Source organism: Heterocephalus glaber, unplaced genomic scaffold (genome assembly GCF_053883595.1).
Source record: "Heterocephalus glaber isolate CG9 unplaced genomic scaffold, H.glaber_assembly_v1.0 deba00001235, whole genome shotgun sequence".
Taxonomy (NCBI): Eukaryota; Metazoa; Chordata; class Mammalia; order Rodentia; family Bathyergidae; genus Heterocephalus; species Heterocephalus glaber.
In genome coordinates, this window is record NW_028258222.1 from 69,199 (window position 1) to 88,828 (window position 19,630).

General features: G+C 38.4%; 1 protein-coding gene across 42 annotated transcripts in view; it reads right to left on the bottom strand.

Moving 5' to 3' along the window:
* Shld2 (shieldin complex subunit 2) overlaps positions 1-19,630 on the bottom strand; it is a 100,087-nt gene that overhangs the window by 16,597 nt on the left and 63,860 nt on the right. For 34 of the 42 annotated variants that reach the window (XR_015451188.1, XR_015451186.1, XR_015451187.1 and 31 more), the window contains 4 exons: positions 14,882-15,091; positions 12,974-14,471; positions 7,584-7,691; positions 72-266 (listed from right to left, as the gene is read on the bottom strand). Coding sequence is in view for 38 of the 42 variants with exons in the window: in XM_087210919.1 (XP_087067045.1) it covers positions 72-266; positions 7,584-7,691; positions 12,974-14,468 (1,798 nt within the window). In the remaining 4 variants the exon portion in view is untranslated. Of the gene's footprint in view, positions 1-71; positions 267-2,435; positions 2,496-7,583; positions 7,692-12,973; positions 14,472-14,881; positions 15,129-19,630 lie in introns of those variants that run through there. The other 8 variants (XM_087210941.1, XM_087210938.1, XM_087210936.1 and 5 more) reach the window with 4 other exon arrangements.

The following is a 19,630-nucleotide window of genomic DNA, read 5'->3' on the forward strand; positions in this document are numbered from 1 at the left end:
TGATACACTAAGATGGTCTTTTGTCTTGATTTTTTAGGATCTAAAATCAAAGAAGCACTCAAAATGTTTACCCGTCAGTACAGTGACATCCACAACTCTCAGCATGGCATGGACTAATGTATCAGGCTCCAGCTGCTCCAGTTCTACAAACTTTATCCTGCTCACTCTCTGAGGCCACCTCTGTGGAAGACCTTTGAGGTAGGAATGTTCCGAAGATACATATGCCAGTAGGTCCTGAAGTACAACAGTGCTAACTATACAGGAATCTAAGGAAGAAAAATACACACCAATGTGGACAAAGGATGGCAATATCACATTTTCTTCACAGAGCATATGTTTTAGAACTGCATTTTAGGTTGTAAAGTGTGATTAGATATAAAACACCATTTCATTTCTACAAAACATGTAGTTTATTCTTCAATCAGTTTGGAATTAAAAATAAAGATTGACATTTTTAAGCAATGGAAACAATCATTTACCATCTCCAAAATTTTACTTTGCTCCCTTACTTCTCTATTTGATTAATAACATTTTTCTACTAATTTACTGAGCTCAGAACTTTCGTTACGTTTTTATTCCTCCAACACCCTGATGATATCCTGTCATTCCCCCTGGTCTTTGGAGTCTGCTTTGATCACATCTTTCCCAACTCTCCTAACCACTGCCATTCTTCTACAGGCTCCTGGATACCTCACCCCTGAAATAGTCTACAGGCCAAGCTGCCCCACTGGCTAACTGGCTAAACATGCTCTATTCTTTCCTGTGACTAGGCTGCTGTCAGTGACAACCTCTGTGAACCCATATTTCTCTAGGCTTCATTTTTCACTTACAGTGTGGTGGTTTTAGGGAGAAAATGATCCCTGACATCAAATTAGATATCTGTCCCTGTTTTATAAAAATTTATATAGAAACATATGGTTATTTAGATTATAAGGAAAATATAGTCTGCCTCAAGGAAACAGTGTTGGCCTTTGATTTATATATTTAATACTATTTAAGACAAATTTATATCCTATCACATTACCAGGACTAGGACTATAAAGTATGTAATACCTCACTATAATGAGTAATGAACAGAAGTCTTTTCCAAAAGCACAATATATTGAAAAATACCAAAATTAAAAGATTGATTGCAACTGGTTAAAACCACACTGTCTTAATTACTGTTAGTTTGCAGTAAGTTCTGATATCTAATAAGGCAAGTTATTTGTCCCTACTTTTCTTTTAAAAATGCCTTGGCTGTTTTTGGCCATTTACTCTTTCACAAAAATATCAGATAATCTATCAACTTTCATAAAAATCATTTTGAGGTTTTTCAGTGGTTATGCACTAAATTTACAGACCAACTTGGGGAAAACTGAAATTTTCATGACATTAAATCTTTCAATCACTGAACAAGGACTTGTGTATTCTTTGTTATAATTACTACTTCATATTTAGTACTAAGATAATTCTGTAAACAGTGCCTTAAGTGTTATTAGTTGTTCTACTCTAGAATTCTTTTGTATACTAATCTTATATCTAGCCACCCTGTTAAACTTCCCAATTATTTCTAGTGTATGTGCTGCCAAAGCGAGCACTACTTTCCCATTATTTCTAACCATTTGCTCCTAGTTTGTAGTGAGGGAAAGATTGTCTGTAAAACATCATAATACCTATAAGTGACAGTTTTATTTTGTCGTTTCTAATCTTCGTGTATCTTTTTTCCATGTTCCATCATACTAGTTAATACCTCTAATACAATGTTAAACAAAAGGAGAAATAGTATCCTAGTCTGCTGCCTCAATTTTAAAAGCAAATTTTCTAATATTTTCATCAGTTTGGATGATAATTGTTCTGGGTTTTTGAAAGACTCTCTGAAGTTATGAGAAATTATTTTATTTCTGATGAATAGGTAATGAATTTCATCAAAAGCTGTTTTGCACCTATTAGCATGATCATATATGCCTTTTAAAAAACTTTTTGTTTGGAGCTAATGTTAGTTACAAAAATGTTGCAAAAATAGTAGACTCCCCACATATGCTTCACTCTATAAGCTCTAATGTGGACGTCTCACATAAGGAACAAATAACCTGCACAGGAATTGGCTAAATATTAAACTACAGAGTTTATGTAAATGTGATCAATTTTCCAATTCATCCTTTTTCTGAGTAGGACCCTATCCATGATCCCACCTTACATTTAATTGCTTTTTTTGCCAGTACCCTCATCTGTAACAGCTCCTCAGTTTTTCCTTGTCTTTCATGACCTTGACACTTCTGAAGAATACTGATCAGTATTTTGTAGAATGTCCTTCCATTTGGGTTTCTTCAATGTTCTGTTACGACTGGAATCAAGTTTACATTTTTTGAAATACCACAAAAATTATGCTCTGTCCTCAATGTTTAAGATCAAGGAACTCATCATATTCATACATCTTTACTGTTGATGTTTACCTTGATCACTTGGTAAGTTGAGGTTTGTCAAGTTTCTTCACTGTGGAGCTGCTATTCTTTCTTTTAAAGGATGCAACCAACAGCATATATGTCCATCAGGAGATGAATAGAAAAGGAAAATGTGGTAATTATACATAATGGAGTACTACACTGCCATAAAGAAAAATAATCTTGAGGCATTCATAGGTAAATGCATGCAATTTGAGACCAGAACGTTAAATGAAATAACCCAGGCATACAAGCTCGAATATTGCATACTTTCTCTTATATGAGAAACACAATAAATGGATATATGCAAATAAAGAGCAAAGTAGAAGAGAGATAACAGAAAGTAAGGAGAAGTTCAAATGCTTCCCCAAATCATAAATTTCATCGTTTTAAATACTTCAACTATCTATGCTAATTGATTTCATTTATACTACTAGTTTATCTAAGTTCATTGAAAATCTTTTTGGTTTATGTCTTGTACTCTGAATAACTATTTTGAAGATAATGATACACAGTGTAATATTGTTATTATTTGATTATAAAATTTTATTTTTTCATAAAATAAAAAACAAGCTGGAACTGTGCTGGGGAAATAGTTTGAGACTATACAATGCTATCCCTTCCCAAACCCCCACCTGCTAATTTAGCACCTGTCAATCAGTGTTTGTAATATTATTGTGGTGTCTAAGGGTAATTCTCTTTTTTTCCCTTTTCTCTCACATTTATTAGTTAGTTAAATATATATTAATATCAGTATGGATCCATAAACATTTGCTTATTCCATGAATTATAATCCACTGCCATCATTATTTTTTTGCTCTCTTTACATTCCAGCTTTGGGGAACAGAGGCTCATTCAGGTTGGCACCTGTGTTCTTTCAGCAAACCTTATTTGACTCCAGAGTTTCGGGGTCACCGTGTCTTTCCCTGACCTGACCCTGCAGTCAGCCACCTCTAGGAAAACTATTTCCTTTTTTAGAACAATGTTTACAGACAGAGTTCTAGATACTGGATGTGCTGTTCCTGGGGCGTTGCTGCCTTGTGCCTGCTTAGTAGACAGAACCAGAGCACTGACACATGCGGTTTCTGTATCTATTTGTCTACAGATTAGGAACCCTGAGTTTATAATAATGCCTCGGTTCCAATGCAAAAAGGTTCATTTTAATCTTTCTCTTTTCATCTTCTATATTTTCCTTTTGACAGTGAGAAATCCAACTCCTATTACCTACAATGTATTTACTTATTTGTTCAGTTCTGGTATACGGTATACAAGAAAGTTGTTGCTCTGCCATTTTCTTTTGAGACATACACTTACTGCCTGGATTACAGCATTTACACAGCACTTTCTGTCCTGAGCCTCACAGAATCCAGTCAGTGTGGGGTCCTCTGTAGAAACTTAGGTTAGTTCTTTTCTTCCCCATCTCAGCAGTTACTTTATTCATCTGAAACACTGCTAGGTTCACTTGTTACTGTTTGTATTCCATTTGAGGTTCCCTTCCTCTACATCCCACTTGGTTAAACTGCTTGGGAATTTGGGGGTATATGAAACATCACTATGGTTCAGTTAGTCAGAACTACACAAAGACTCAGAGAAGGCTCACTCTTTAATCATCCCTGCTACTCTCTTCCCATTCTCTTCTTCCTTTCACCCCTTTCCCATTCGCCTCTTATGGTCAGTAGTCTCTTTAGTTTCTGGTTTCACTTCCTACATTTTTTTTTTTTTTTGAGGCAAGGTCTCCCTTTGCAGTGTAGGCAGTCCCTGAACTCACTATGTAGACCAGGCAGGCCTCAAACTCTTGGCAATCCTCCTGCCTCAGCCTCCCAAGTGCTGGGATCATAGGACTGCACTACCATGCCCAGCTTTCTTTTCTGTTTTTATGAGACACAGTCTCACTAGGTAACCTAGGCTGGCCTCAAAACTAGTGCTAATGCTCCTGCCTCAGCCTCCTGAGTGCTGGGATTACAGGCATGTGCCACCACACCTGGCACCTTCCTTTTTTATATAAATATGAAGGACAGCATGCTAAATATATTGGGGAGTGTTTTTCATGTAATTGTACACCCTGGAAATTAGTCTGTTATCTGTTTTGTTTTTAATGGCAGCACAGTATGCCACTATATGGCTGTCCCATAGTTTAGTCATTTTCCTATGTATAACAATTTAGATTTTTTCAAATGTTTTGCAATTATAAACTATAATGAACAAACTTGTATATGTACATACTTTCCTACTGTTGAAGGTATATATTCAGGGTAGGTTCCCAGAAGTGGCATTGCTAGGGCAAAAGCTAAGTACAAGCTGGGTGTGGTGGCACACACCTGTAATCCCAACACTTGGGAAACTGAGGCAGGAGGATGGCTGAGGCCAGCCTGGGCTGTAGCAAGACTCTCAAAACAAAAAGCTAAATACATATGTAATTTTGTTAGGTATTACAAATACCCCTCCAGGAGGGCCGTAGCAATTTGCATTTCTACAACTAATGCATATGAGGTCCTCTTTCATCACTGACTCCAACAGTTATGCTGTCATGTTTTGTTCTAGGTAATACGTTGTATCTCCCTGTAGTTGTAATTTTAATTTCTCTAATTATGAGTGAGTTATATTTGAGGGCCCTTTTTACATTATTTTTTGAAAACTGTTTACTTCTTTACCCCATTTCTCATGTCCTATCAGGTACTCTGCCACTGAAATGTGTGTTAGGGATATTAGCCTTCTGTCTAATATTCATCAGTTGTCTTTTGACTTTTGCTTATGGTGTTTTCATTCATGAAAAACTTTATTTCTCTGTAGTCAAATTTATCAGACTTGTCTTTTGCTGCTTCTGTATTTTGAACAATGTTAAGAAAGTCTTTCCTATTCTAAAGTTAAAAAGACATTCATCTATGTTTCCTTCTAGTAGATACATGGTTTTATTTTTTACATTTAGATTCTTAACCCATCTGATATCTATTATTGTTTGTTGTAAGATATGAGTCTAATTCTTTTCCCAAATGGCTACCCAGCTGTCTCAGCACCATTTATAAAGTTAGCCATTATATCAGACATTTCAAGTATCACATTTGTCATACACTAAATTACTACACACATGTGGGGCTCCTCAGGTCTGCTACTCTATTCCACTGGGTCTAATTGTCTATTTGTGCACCACCACCTCAGAGTTCTAACCGCACTGGCTTTAGAGTATTTCACTGTTGGGCAAAGCTGACGGCCCATGTCAGGTTTTCCGTGTGTATGTGTGTGTTCATACCTGTTTTTACATGATTGTTTTCCTATATCCACTTTAGTATCAACTTCCATTTGCTGCAACAGAGCTTGTTGGTATTTCTATGGGAACTGCTTTCAATCTCCATATAACTTTTGACACAATAGTGTTGAACCATCCTATCCCAGAACAGGGACTGTCTTTCTGTTTCCTCAAGCTCATTACTCATCATCTATCACCTTAAGCTGTGCTTCCTGAAGTGTTTGTTTTCTCATCTAGGTTTCTTGTTAAACTTACTCTGAAATACCTTCTTGATTACTACTGTAAATGAGTTATTTCCTACCATCATGCTGTTTATTGGTTATTGGTTTTTAACATTAACTTTGTGCCCACTGTATCACTGCAGTCTTTTTTTTTTATCACCGAATTCTTTTATTGCCTGAGTTAGTTTTACCTGTCCTCTGTAGTCTTGAGGTATGTTATCAGAGCACCTGCAAATGCAGATAGTCTGCATTCTCCTTCTCCATTCACACACCTCCTGTCTAACTGCACCAGATAATAATTCCAGTCTAAGGTGAATAGTGGAAGGCAGGCATGGCTGCAACCACCAATAATCTCAGGACTCTGGGAGGCTGAAGAAGGGGGGTCAAGAGTTCAGGGCCAGCCTGGGCTACTCAGTGGGTTCAAAGCCACTCTATCTCTAAACAAAAACAAAAAACACAAGCAAAAATGATAACTAGTGTCACAGATCATGCACATCCTTATCTTGCTCTTGATGTTAGTAATAAGTGCCTCCAATTTTTTTTTGTTTTGTTTTTGAGACAGGGTCTCACTATGTAGCCAAGGCTGGCCTTGAACTCCTGGCAATCTTCCTGCCCCAGCCTCCTGAGTGCTGGGATTACAGGCGTGCACCACCACACCAGGCAGTACTACTTCTTTAAACATGATGCTGACTAGGACTAAGCATATCTATTTTATTGACATAGCATTAATTATAATCATAATGCTGTATTGAGACTCTATTTGTTGATATTGAAGGAGAAAGTATCTTTCAACTCCCATTTCCTGGAGTGCTTTCTGCAGAAATGGCCCTTATCTTCTCGAAGAGGTCTGTGACTTGCTAGAAGATTAAGAAACACCACTACACTGAGTCCCTAAAAGCAGTAGGAAAATGAAACATGAACTACAATACTATTTTAAAATAAATGTGATTTTTAGTGTTGTACAATTTTTAAATTCCATGTTCACTCTAAAATGAAAATGCCTGTATAAAAATTTAAGAATCATTCCATTCTAATCTTTCCTACTGTGTTTATATACAGATGCTCTTCGAGGGGTTATCACCTAATAATCTCACCCTAAAATCAAAGTGTACACTGAATGATATTCAATATGCTTGACACATCACACATCCCAGCTTAGTAACCCGGTACTCTTGAGAGTCTCAGTCGCTTCCCCTGGTGATCAGGTGGCCGGCTGGAACCTATACCTCACTGCCCAGCATCTCTAGGGAAGGTCCCAGCACAGACACTAGCCCAGGAAAAGATCAAAATTCAAGATCCAAAGTATAACCAGGTATAGCGGCACATGTCTGTTATTCCAGCACTCAGGAGGCTGAGGCAGGAAAATCACCACATTCAAGGCCAGCCTGTGTTACATAGTGAGTTTAAGGCCAGTCTGAACTACAAAGGGAGACCTTGTCTCAAAAAAAAAAAAAAAAAAAAAAGGGCCAGGGATTTAGCTCAGTGGTGCCACTGCCTGCCTCGCAAGTGCAAGGACCTGAGTTCGATCCCCGATACCAAAAAACAAAAACAAAAAAAGAACAAAACAAAGTATGTATGTGTTGCTTTTACCCAATCACAAAGTTAAACATCATAAGTTTAAGTTGAAACATCATAAGTCAAGGATCATCTATGCTTTAAATACTAAGAAATTACTACATTCAAAATGTGTCTTACATTCTTCAGGCTGGACAGAAGAATAACTCCCAAGATTTAATAACTGACTGGTAAATGTCGACTGAAGTACTGTCTCACCAACCCACTGATCCTCATGAACAGTAACATCTAGAGAGGAAATAAAAAAGTTATTTTCTTGCCATAAATTCCTTCTCACTGTGAGTAATTTAGCAATTACTTAGCAAAATGTTACCCATAATCCCCACATGCCATAGTGAAATGACAACATGGAAGCTCACTATTCTACTGAGACAGTTTTAAAGGTGTCTACTTACATAAGGCAAGGAAGTGCTCTAATGAACATTTCAGATAAATTAAAAATAAGTCTTTTAAGATCAGGAAGCAAAGTAGTGATCTCAAAGCAATAGTGCTTAGAAGAGTAGTAACACTAAGAATGTACTGGTTCCTTCTACTATGGATATATCTGAATATAATATGAGGTAATCTTTAAAGAATGTAATATTTTTCCTTAAATGGTATGGTATTCATCTTCTATAGATATTAACAGTGACATACTTTGGAGTTGGGGGAACATTTTCCAATGGAAAAGAAAGAGCTATTTCATCTAAGGCGGATAAAGGAGAGTCCTTAAGTGGAAGTAAAGATTCCAACAGGTAGAAATAATCCTAGGTAGAGCAAAAACTATACATTAGGGGAGGGAGTCAGAAAGAGACAGAACATCCAGGCAGGATGTAATCAGTGTACAAAGTGTTTGTAATATAAAATATTAACAGCAGCAAAGTAAGTTGGAGATAATGGGAAAGAAAAACAAGGATGTGTAAATTATGTAAATTACAATGATTACTTCCAAATTTGTATTTAGATGCTGTGCTCAGCTTCAAGCCCTTTTATTTACAACTACCTAATGAGCCTTCCCATCTAGATATTTTATTTGTTCCCGCAAACTCAGCATTGCCCAAACCTGCTTTCCCTCTACTTTATTCATCTCATTTGAGGAACTAAACCCTGAGCTCACATTGCCTCTCTCTGCCCACCCGTATTCCCCAGCCTCTGCTGGCTGACTGCACTGGTACCTGCCCATTGCTTGCCACTGCTACTGCTCCACATCACACAGCCCCCTCCCAATGGTCCCCTGGCCCCTCCATTCGATGCCCCACAGTGCTAAGCACACTTATCAGGATCATCAGTGAGATCAAATTACTGTCTTAAAGAAAACTCAGTGGCTCCCTACTGCCTAATCAGAAAGAGCTAGCACAACTTTAAGACTTCACTGTGCTTCAGATGCAGCTCAAAGGTACTTTCCTAGCATGTGTGAACCCCTGGGTTCCATCCCAGTACAGAGAAAAAGAAACTTTTCATCATCTGACTCTCAGAATGTCTGCTTTTAAGGAGTGTCGGGAGCAATGCTACATAATTTTAGGGTAAAATCATTTGGTTAGCCTAGTTCTCCTGCCTACAGCCCAGCTAGGGAATTCCGAGACATAACTCCATTTTGGCCTCCGGTCACAACTGAGACCTCAATGATCTGGTGATGCTGTCTGTGATTCTCCAGGACAAGAAACATCCTGGGAGCTGAAAACATCCTGGGAGGAACAAACATCTGCTTAGTTCCTCATTGTTCTTGGACCCTTACCATCTTGTTTACATGGATGTACTGAACTCTCTGCAAGTCATTTATTACATTTCTTTCTCCCGATGTACTGAGTACAGAATAAAAGGTGCGGTAAGCTGCGGGCTTTCGTCTTTGCTGCCCAGAGCAGCACTGATCAGACCCGAAGTTCAGCTTCTTCTCAGTCTCATTTGTCTACCTTTCCTGTAATTCGCCGTGTGCTGCCGTGGCTCGCAGGAGACCAGGACTCACTGCAGAGGTTCTGGTAATGTCCCCTTCCCCTGTTCCCTACAAAGGAGCAACTGAGAAATTTTAAAATAGAGTCTTCTGAGGGCCGGGGATTTAGCTCAGTGACACCGCCCACAAGGTCCTGAGTTCAATCCTGCATACCCAGAGCGGGGTCGGAGGGGGGGGGGGGCGCATCTGAAAACCTGAGTTGCAAAAGCTAGTGTCAGATTAAATACTGGTATAGGGTGGGGGAATGGTAGCCTACCCCTTGCCTCCTGATCCCCTTTGCCCACTCATTGCTAGGCCTGTGCTCCTAGCTCCTCTTGTCTGTTCCTTAAACACTATGCCTTCCAAGGTCCTCCCCTTCCCAACTCTAGTTAGTGGTCTCCTTTAGACAACCGTATTTACAGTCTCTCTTCATTCTGCTGCTAAAAGCATCACAGTAAAACTGTGTGACCAAATGGAACGTATCTGTTACACAAAATCTCTCCATTCTGGGGTGTATGCCAATAGGTACTAAAAACTAAGAGAGAGATATAATGGTTTTATTCATTAAAATGGGATGTACTCAAATTTCTAAGTACATGTAATGCACTACTTGATTAGGACAATAAAGCAAAACAAAAATTTGACTTCTTTTAAAAGGTATTCAGAGAAATAATCTAAATGTCCAATAGTAGGAAAATGATTAAGTAAATTCCACTAAAGCCACTTGAGAGAATGTTACCTAGTTGTTAACTGCATAGATGCTGAGACAAAAACAGAGTCAGGAGGGTTTTCACCTGCCTCGACAAGACCTGCGGCAAGGTTCACAGTGAATGACCATGGCAAAATGACAGTAGTAAAATGACCTTTGCCTAGGGGCCACCCTCTCTTTATAGTGTGGGAACCCTATTTTCACCAACAATCCACCAAAGGTAGGTCTCAGCTCTGCAACACAATCTTTCATTTAACAGGTTAATAAGACAAATAAAATCAGAACCCAATTTGCATTTACAGTGAGGTACTAACTGCCAAAGAAACACTGTGAGAAGTCTCCTCACCTGGTAAGCATTTCTAGAACTGGAAAGCCAAATCACAAGCAAAGAGATATTCAGTAAGCACTTGCATAGGAGTTAGATTAATTCTCCAGCAATAATATAACACAAAAACAGTGGTGTGGGGCTCTGCTACAATCCTGTGTTCACCTCAGTATTAAAGACTGTGCCTGACAACCCCAGAGAAACATCTGGATAGAGTACGGTCCTCATTCCTCCTGAAAACCATTTGGCAGGACTCTGCTAGTGCACTCAAGTTCTCTTTCTCTAAGCATCTAAGGCTAACTTGTACTTGCTCCTCTATCATATTCTTTCATATATAGGTTATGAAGCTTAGTCAACTTCCTCCTAATGCTAATATACTATGTGCACTGACCTTAAGTCAACAAAGAACATGTAACAGAATGTTAGATTTCTTCTCTTAGATGAAAAAGCAGGATAAAAAATGATGACGTTCCTTATTATTATAGTCATATAGTATGACTATTCTCTGGAGGCTCAATGAAATCATGGCTTTGTCACTTCTGAGATGTATGATAGTGTGCAAATTACTTTATTTTTCTGGGCCTCAGTTTCCACAACTGAAAAACTGGGATAATAAATAGTACTTTCCTCGTGTAGTTACTGTAATGAGACATACATATTCAGCTTAAAACACGGTCTGATACAAAGCAATCTTCCAATAAATATATCAGTATGTGTGTTTGTATGTATCTATGTATGAATATATGTGATAAATGTGACAAATGTGGTATGTATATACCCTTTTTTTTTTTTTAATTTGGGGGTTTTTTTGGAGACAGAGTCTTACTTTGTAGTTCAGGCTGGCCTTAAACTCACCATGTAGCCCAAGCTGGCCTTGAACTTGTAGCAATTCTCCTGCCTCAGCCTCCCAAGTGCTGGGATTACATACATGAAATACCACCACACGTGGCTCTATAGATCACATTTTAAGGAGCACAAAGAAAATAACTTAAAGATAACATTCTAAAACTCCATTACTGGTTATATAAAATTGGTAATAATACCGGGAGTTTTTCTCTTTCCCATATTTCAAAATGTAATTGATATAATTTTATTTTTTAATTTATATATGTTCCCATTTATTTAAAAATAAAGATTACATATTTGCTTATATATGCATAAAAATTTTCTGAAAATTATATAAGAAACTGTTAGTAGAGGTTACATCTGGGGACTAGTAGTATTGGGGATAAGATGGCAGAAGGGGATTTCATTTTCATTTTATATCCTTACATATTGTTTTGGATATCTTACCATATTTTTTTAAAAGATAAAATTGAGGAATCCTCCCACTTAAGATTATGTATTTTTTAATGCACATTCCCCTAACATTTATATTCGGCTTTCTTCAAGACAAACTGACTTGAGGTACTCAATGTTTTTGTAAATATATTTCTAACAGTAAGGTCACACCCATTTGGCAAGTTTATTTTAAAAATTACATATTGCTGCAGTTTTAAAGATGACAAAACTTTAAATGGGATGCTTACTGGAGATTTTCTTTCTCAAACTCACTTTTTAAATTATGCAAATAACAGGATCACTGTAGAAGACTGGGAAAATATAAGGGTGCAAAAAGGAAAACTACCATCACATATAACCACTCCTACCAGTATTAATGGTTTGTTGTTTTCTTTCTTTACACATATATTAATATGTAGTTCTATTTATATATAAAATGTATTTACAAAACTGAGATCACAGTGTGCCTACAGCTCTGTAACCTGGTTCTTTTCCCCCAATACATAACAGATGTTCAATAGACATATGTTAAATTGAATTATTGAATTAGTATTGTACCATTTCTCATCAAAAATTGCTTCCACAGAAGGCATTTAGTTGGTGTCCAGTTTTTAAGTAAAATAAATACACTTTATGATATGTTTCAATTTATCTTTATCTGTATGATTATTCCTTAGGAAAAATTATTGAATCAGAGTACAAAATACTAAAGATCTATTGGTTTACACTCCTACCAACAGCATAGCCTATTCTCATTGTATCCTTGCCAACACAACTACCATTTTAAAAACTCACTGTTATTTGATTGATATAATTTTAATACTAAAAAAACAATAGAAACCTCTACCTGTTCTCTCAGTAAGAAGGTAATGTGTGCAGAATTATTAGGGATAAAGTAGTAGAAAGGTCCTTTCAACCTAAGGCTGCTCATGTAGTTAAAGAAAAGGGTTAAAACTCAGACACTGACAAAACCATAAGAAAATGAAAAGGAGCTCAATGATACAACCCAAACAGTTCCCTGGTGAATGAAGGAAACCCAGAGAAGGCTTGTTAGAGGGGAGATGAATGGAAAGGCGGCACAGAACAAGTAGGACAGTCAGAGACCAGAAATGGCACTGTGCAGGATACTAGGCAGCAGAGCACAAAGGAGACCCAGGCAGGTGTCACAATGGGCCAGTCTGGTTGGGCCCAGCAGAGGCAAATGGGAGTCCCCAAAAGCTTTAGGTGGGAGAAAAACAGAAAGCCACTGCTGCATGAGAAAAGCTGCCAATGTCCTGTGATGAGCTCACCTGTGAGTAAGATTATATCTCCAAGAAACACGGTGAGTGCCCAGAATGCTGCAGTCCTCCACAGAACTACTTTCTTCATTTCTGATTGATCGACGACTGTAATTGTTGCTAAAGGCACCTTAGAGCCAGAATTTGGTCCAGATTTTATGTTTACTTCTTTCACATGACATGGAGTTAGCACCATAACTAAACAATTATACCTGTGGCTTTTAGAATCACAATTTTTTATTAATGATAGTTTTTTAATACCCTTAAATTCAGAAACATCCCTCTGGTACCTTGCTCTGGCAGAATCTCTTGCATTAGAACACAACTTCATTTTCTTAGAGGCTGGGGGCACTTCAGACAGAGCTTTAGAATGGCCCAAGTTATCTTTGGAGGTCTGACTACTTCTAACAGGAGTTTGGGAGACAGCTTTTAGTTGGGAGCACAGTATTCCTGCACCACACAACTCAATATGTATCTCACTAGGTGGCAGCTCATCTTCACAGCTGAACAACTCTTGAGATCCTGCATTTCCTTCTAGTCCTTGCCCGGTGTTAACATGAATGTGACTACTTTCTGTTTCAGGGTGGACAGAACTAAAAAGTTCTAGGGAATGTGCTTGGTTTTGCCCATTTTCATATTGTTCTGCAAAATCTTCATGAGGCTGAATCAAATTATTTTCGGGCATTCTTACTTCCCCAGGATCTGCCTTTGGTTCAGACTGCATGTTTACAGTCCCTGTATTTGTAGACTTCTGCCCTTGCTCCTTCCTTTGAGCTAAGAAAGCAACCTGGCTGCAGGTCATGATGCTGAGAAATTCAGTGTCTGCAGAGATGTTAGGGCTGGGGCCCTTCCTCACTTCTCCCACAGGCCCTGCCTCCTCCACTGCATTAGAGGAGAACTCCTGATGCTGGCTCTGTATTTCCTGGTGTTCTGTACCCACACATTTTGTCTCTACAGCTTCAGAGCCTATACTGCTGTGTCCAATACTAGAGACCAAATTCAACATAGTTACACATTTGGGGCCTAAATGAAAGGCATCTGTTTGAAAGTTCTGACCACATGTATTTAACTGATTTTCAGGCTGCTCACTTGTGATTTTATTTTCACATGGAAGTTTTTGATGTTTTTCTTCTTTAAATAAATGCTGGGCTGTGCCCTTGCATCCTCTGATTTGTACACTAGAGGTGGGCATGGCACTCGGGCCTGAGGGATTCTTCTGGAGTTTTCCATCCTGTGTTTCATAAACAGAATGTGGAAAGCCACTTTTGCTCTGAACAGAGCTCACAAGACCTGGAGCACCCACAGCTTCTGGGACCTGACAATCTTTCAGGTTTTTAGGCTTGCAGCTTTCTTCCTTCACATGTAAAGCATGTTGATGGTACAATAGCTGGATTTTACCCCAGTGGTTAGCTGTGGACATTAAAGAAGCTGTTCCCTGTGATACTGTCATTTTCAGGGGACCAACTGGAGCACCCCAAAAAATGTGGACTTGAGATCTTCTGCTCATAATCTGAGAAAAATGAAAAATCCCAAATTAACTTCTTGTTAGATTTTTATAAATTAATATTAACTTAATAAGGAACCAAAAGAAAATTAATACAAACTATGAATCAAAAGCATGAAAGGTGATTTATTTTGGTATGCCATTTAATTAAAGCATTTATAAATACACAAATCATAAAAGTACTCAATATGGTCACAAAAAATATCTTCATCTAAAGACTCAGAAATAAAGCTAAAAATACTAGTATCAAATAGGTAAATAAATTTTCAGTACACTCATTTCTTGAGTTGCAAAATCTTCCCCCACTTAAATCACAAGTAAAGAAATAAAAAATAATAAATCACAAGTTAGTTTAAAGGGGAGGGGGCAGGAGGGGAAAACGTTCATTTAATATATTATAGTCACCATTAAATTACCTGTTTTCTTTACTCATAGATGATCTCAGTAGATCATGGTCCTACTTCCTTAACTGTGAACTCAATTCCCAAAACCAAAATAGAAGCTCAAACTGGAAGCGGAGAACGTAACAAACATGAGGCTTTCTTCAAAGTGCACAAGTGAATGTATTATCTACTTCACGCCGGTCTGTTAGCACAATCAACACAAACCGTATCTTCTCATCTTTTCTACAGTACAAACAGATTGACAATAATTTTGTAATATCTAAAAAAAGAGAAACTTCACTTACATTTTTTCACCAACTATGACAGCTGAAACAAATCTAAGTGAACATCATACTGAGATAAACAATCATACAAGCTATTTGCTTATTCATAACTGACATTAAATAAGCTCTTATTAGAGAGATCTATTCCTAAAATTCAATGAAACATTTTTACAATGCTAGCAAACAAAAGACAGATAAGGTTCTTGGCTGGAAGAACTATTGTCATGGTTTTAAAAAATAAATGAAAGCCAGACATGGTGGAGCATGCCTGTAATCCCAGGTTTCGGGAGGCTGAGGTAGGAGGATGGCAGCAAGTTCAAGACCAGCCTGGGCTACATATAGAGCTCAAAGCCACCCTGAACTACACAGCAAAACCCCATTTAATGGGGGGGAAAAGAAAGTAGTGAACATAAGAGGCATAATCAAACTATACAGTGAATATTTAAATTTTTTAAAATGTATTACAGTAAAAGATGCATTGCCATTAATCCCCTCAAAATAATCCCACCTGCTTCAAACACACGTATCTCATAGTTCTTGCCAGTTTTTTGAAGCACTCCTGGAAGTTCTCTTTCATGAATGACTGTATTAGACATGATCAAAAATCCAGTGAAAAAACGGGCTGGGAATTTAGCTCAAGGGTTCCGCCACCCACCTTGCAAGTGCAAGGACCTGAGTTCGATCCCTGGTACAAAAAACCCCCCAAAAAACAGTGAAAGGCAGGCTCATAAAAATATGGCAGTGTGTTCTCAACCACCTCATTCACTGGATCTGGTACCATTCAACTTCTGGCTTTTCCTCCAAAGTCAAAATGACCAAGAAAGGTAAACATTTTTTAAATAATTCAGAACGTCAGGGCAGCCATACCAGCACAACTAAAGAGTCTCACTAGCCAGGCATGGTGGTGCACACCTAGAATCCCAGCATTCAGGAAGCTGAAGCAAGAATATTACCAAGTGTTCAAGGCTACCCTAGGCAACATAGTGAGTTGAAAGCCAGCCTGAACTCAATCTGAACTACATAGGGGTACTCTGTCTCAAAAGATTACCAAAAAAAAGACATGGAAGAAGACTTGCAGACATCTCAGAAAGTGGCAAGAACAATGTGTTCAAAAACATTATATTTTGTGGGGAAGAGTGCTATTATGGGAGACAGGCATTGTGACTATAAGCACTTTGGGATTTTGTTTTTGTTTTGCTTCCAGGTACTGTGGATTGAATCCAAGGCCTCACACATTCCAAGCAAATGTTCTACCACTGAGCTACATCCCTAGCCCTGTTACATATATTTCAAACAAGAAATGAGACTTGTAAAAGAGGAAAGTTATAAAAGACCAGTTTCAATTTAAAGTCATTACCTCTAGCCAGAAACCAGTACCTAGCAATCACATCCTTCCAAGCATTCACTCTTCAAAATAACTCTCTATACCTTTTCATCCTGTAAGTTCCCTGCATCTTCTCCCCTAGTCTTCTGCCACTCAAGCTCTCCCGGCAGCACATCTCCCAGCCCACCTCTGTGGACCCACACTCTGCCACCTTCCCATCAGGAGAGATGAGCATCCATGTTTCTGTGCAAGGCCACCTCTCCCACATTTGTGTACCAGGTTCTGGCCCTGCATAGGACCTTCGCCCCCACATCATAGATGTTTCTCTGTACTGGAGCATCTCCACTGGCACAACATGCTGTTATGATTCCCTGAGTGGTTATTCCTTATTTCCTATCTCCCTCCATTTTGCACACTGTTTGCACTTCCTTCCATCTCTAGAAAAATGCCTTAAGAATTGTCTGTACCCCCTCTGCTGTTTTCTCTTAATGTCCTCTACCAAGCTTTTGTCCCAGCCACTATCCAGCAACAAAAGCTTATTTCAAGATACCTAGCAACCTGCACTTTGCCCTCAGTCAACTTCCTGTTTCCAGCTTACCCGGCTGTCTGTAACATTTGACACCACCGATGCAGTCTCACCACACTTTCCATTTGCCTTTAAGGATATCAAATCCCCTTGCTACCTGCCCCACTTCCAACTACCTTTTCTCAGAGGTAGTTTCTCTTTGCTCTTTCTCAGTCTCCTTTAGGGGCTGCTCCTCTACTTCTTGCTCAAGGGCCCAAGGGTCAAGTCCTTCTCTGCACTTACTCCCTGTGCAATTTCTGTCTGTCTCAGAATCTAACTGGCACTAAATGCCAATGACTACTGCATGTCTGTCTCCATCATCAGCTCTCCTCTGAACTCCTGCACCATATCCAACCTGCTATCTTCCCAGTATCTACACCAGACATCTGACAGGCACGCTCAGAGCAGTTAGCATAACAGACCTCCAAGTAGTCACACTTTAATAACCCCGAAAACACAGTAGGCTTTGGCTGGCATCTGTGAATTTCAGTTTCAAGGGGGTTTACAACCATTCCATCATAAGAATGGCTCATGGTGCCAGAAGTATTTATATAAACAATGCAGTTGGTGTTTAAACTGCTTCTGGAGATCTGGAATTTTGGCATAAGCTAGGCAGAGGTTGGCTCTGTGACTAGGTCTCCTTGGAGAAATGGTTGATTCCAGGTTCTGAGGCAGGAAATGTATAAGATGAACCTGAAACACCTCATCAGACCACAGGCAACAAAACTGATTTTTTAAAAACACTATTAGGATTGTATCAAAAAAAGTCAGGAGCTAACTTGAAGATGGTCCCTCTGGCCAAAGTCAGCAATTTAAGCATCAATAAGGATAATAAATGTGATGGATTAGACCCTATCAAATACAGTATGCTTAAATCCACTAGTATATAAAGATAAGTAAAGCAAACTCAATAGTCACCTTTGGAATATAGTAAGGGATTCATTGTTTTTTAAAGCTAGCAAATGAAAGAAAATGTAACCTTTCTATAATTACAGAATTTTGAGATGACCAATTATTTGATGAGAAAAATCTGTAACAGAGGTATTCTGCTAATAACCAAGAAAGGAATGATAGGCACCATCATTTCACAACTTCCAATGAATCAGTGGATCCTTCAGCAAAAGATCAATGACTGCTAACATCCCAAAGATAGATGTTGTAAGGGATGGTGCAGGGAACCTGGCAATTACAATGTGTGAACCTTATTTAGATAGGGAGTTTATCCAACCAAATGTAAAAATATTTTAATAGGAAAAATGGAAATCTTACCTCATTTTTTATAACATGGAGAGATTATCATTATTTTTTAGTGGGATACTGTTTGTTTGGTTGGTTTTTTTTTTTCTTTTTGAACAGGATCTTGCTATGTAACCCAGGCTGGCACTGAACTCACTATGTAGCTCAGGCTGGTCTTGAAATCATGGTAATCCTCCTGTCTCAGCTACCTGAGTGCTGGGATTGCAGGTGTGCACCACCACCCCTGGTAGGATACAGTTTTTGAGGCTCTGTTTGAAGGGGTTTAAGTGCTACAGATAAATAATAAGTATTTGCAGAGAGAATGCTGTGATAGCCCAGGCTTCCTCTTAGAGTAAAGATACTGGCCATGTGTTGGTGACTGTGGAGGCAGGGTGATAAGATACAGGTCTGCATTAATGGCTCCATCTTGGTAAATGCTTGAAACACCCTGTAATGCAAGTCTTTTATTTCTTTTTCAGAAAACACTGTTTCCTTCCCACAGGACTGGGAAAAGTAAACAGTGTGTTAATACTCAAGTCCCAGGCCTGGAAGAGTACAACTGCAAACCAGTAAAACTGAGAACACACACACCAGACAACACAGCAACTGTTCTTCTAAGTTTCTGCTCTGGCGAGCTCATACATACACACACAAGAAAACAGGCACAAAAGTCATCATGGGAGACTTGAAGGGCAGTGATTTTTTTTTTTCATGTGGAACATTTTTATTCCTAACTTATACTTTGCAAGATATTTGACAATATATAAAGAACACCCAATTCTAGGTGGTGATTGTTTTGTATTATGACTTGTTTATAAAATGTTACCACATAATAAGAACTACCTTTTTAAAAAATATATCAGTTGGGCCAGGGATTTGGCTCAGTGGTTCTGGCGCCTGCCTTGAAAGTGCAAGGTCCCGAGTTCGATCCCCAGTGCCAAAATATATATATATAAAATGTATATAATATATATAATATATATTATATATATTATATATATTATAATACATATTATCTATATAATATATATATTATATATATATATAATATATATATCTCTATCTCTCTCAGCATTAGTCCTATAAATGCCAGTTGGGTAAGCTCTTGCTCCTAGGGTTGTGACTGCTAACTGAAAACTGACTGCAAAGCCCTTATGTAGTTTCTAGTCCTAATCAAACGGTCATTTTGAAGCACAACAGTCTAGGCAGATTGCAAGCGGCAGTGGAGGACAAAATGTCTGTAAACCTCTATAAGGGCTATACATGAGCCCTTGATTACATCCTCTTAGCTGTACCACCCCTGTATAAACAGGGTCATCCCTTTATGCCAAACATGGCTCCCTAGAAAAATGAAGTAAAAGCAATAAATTATG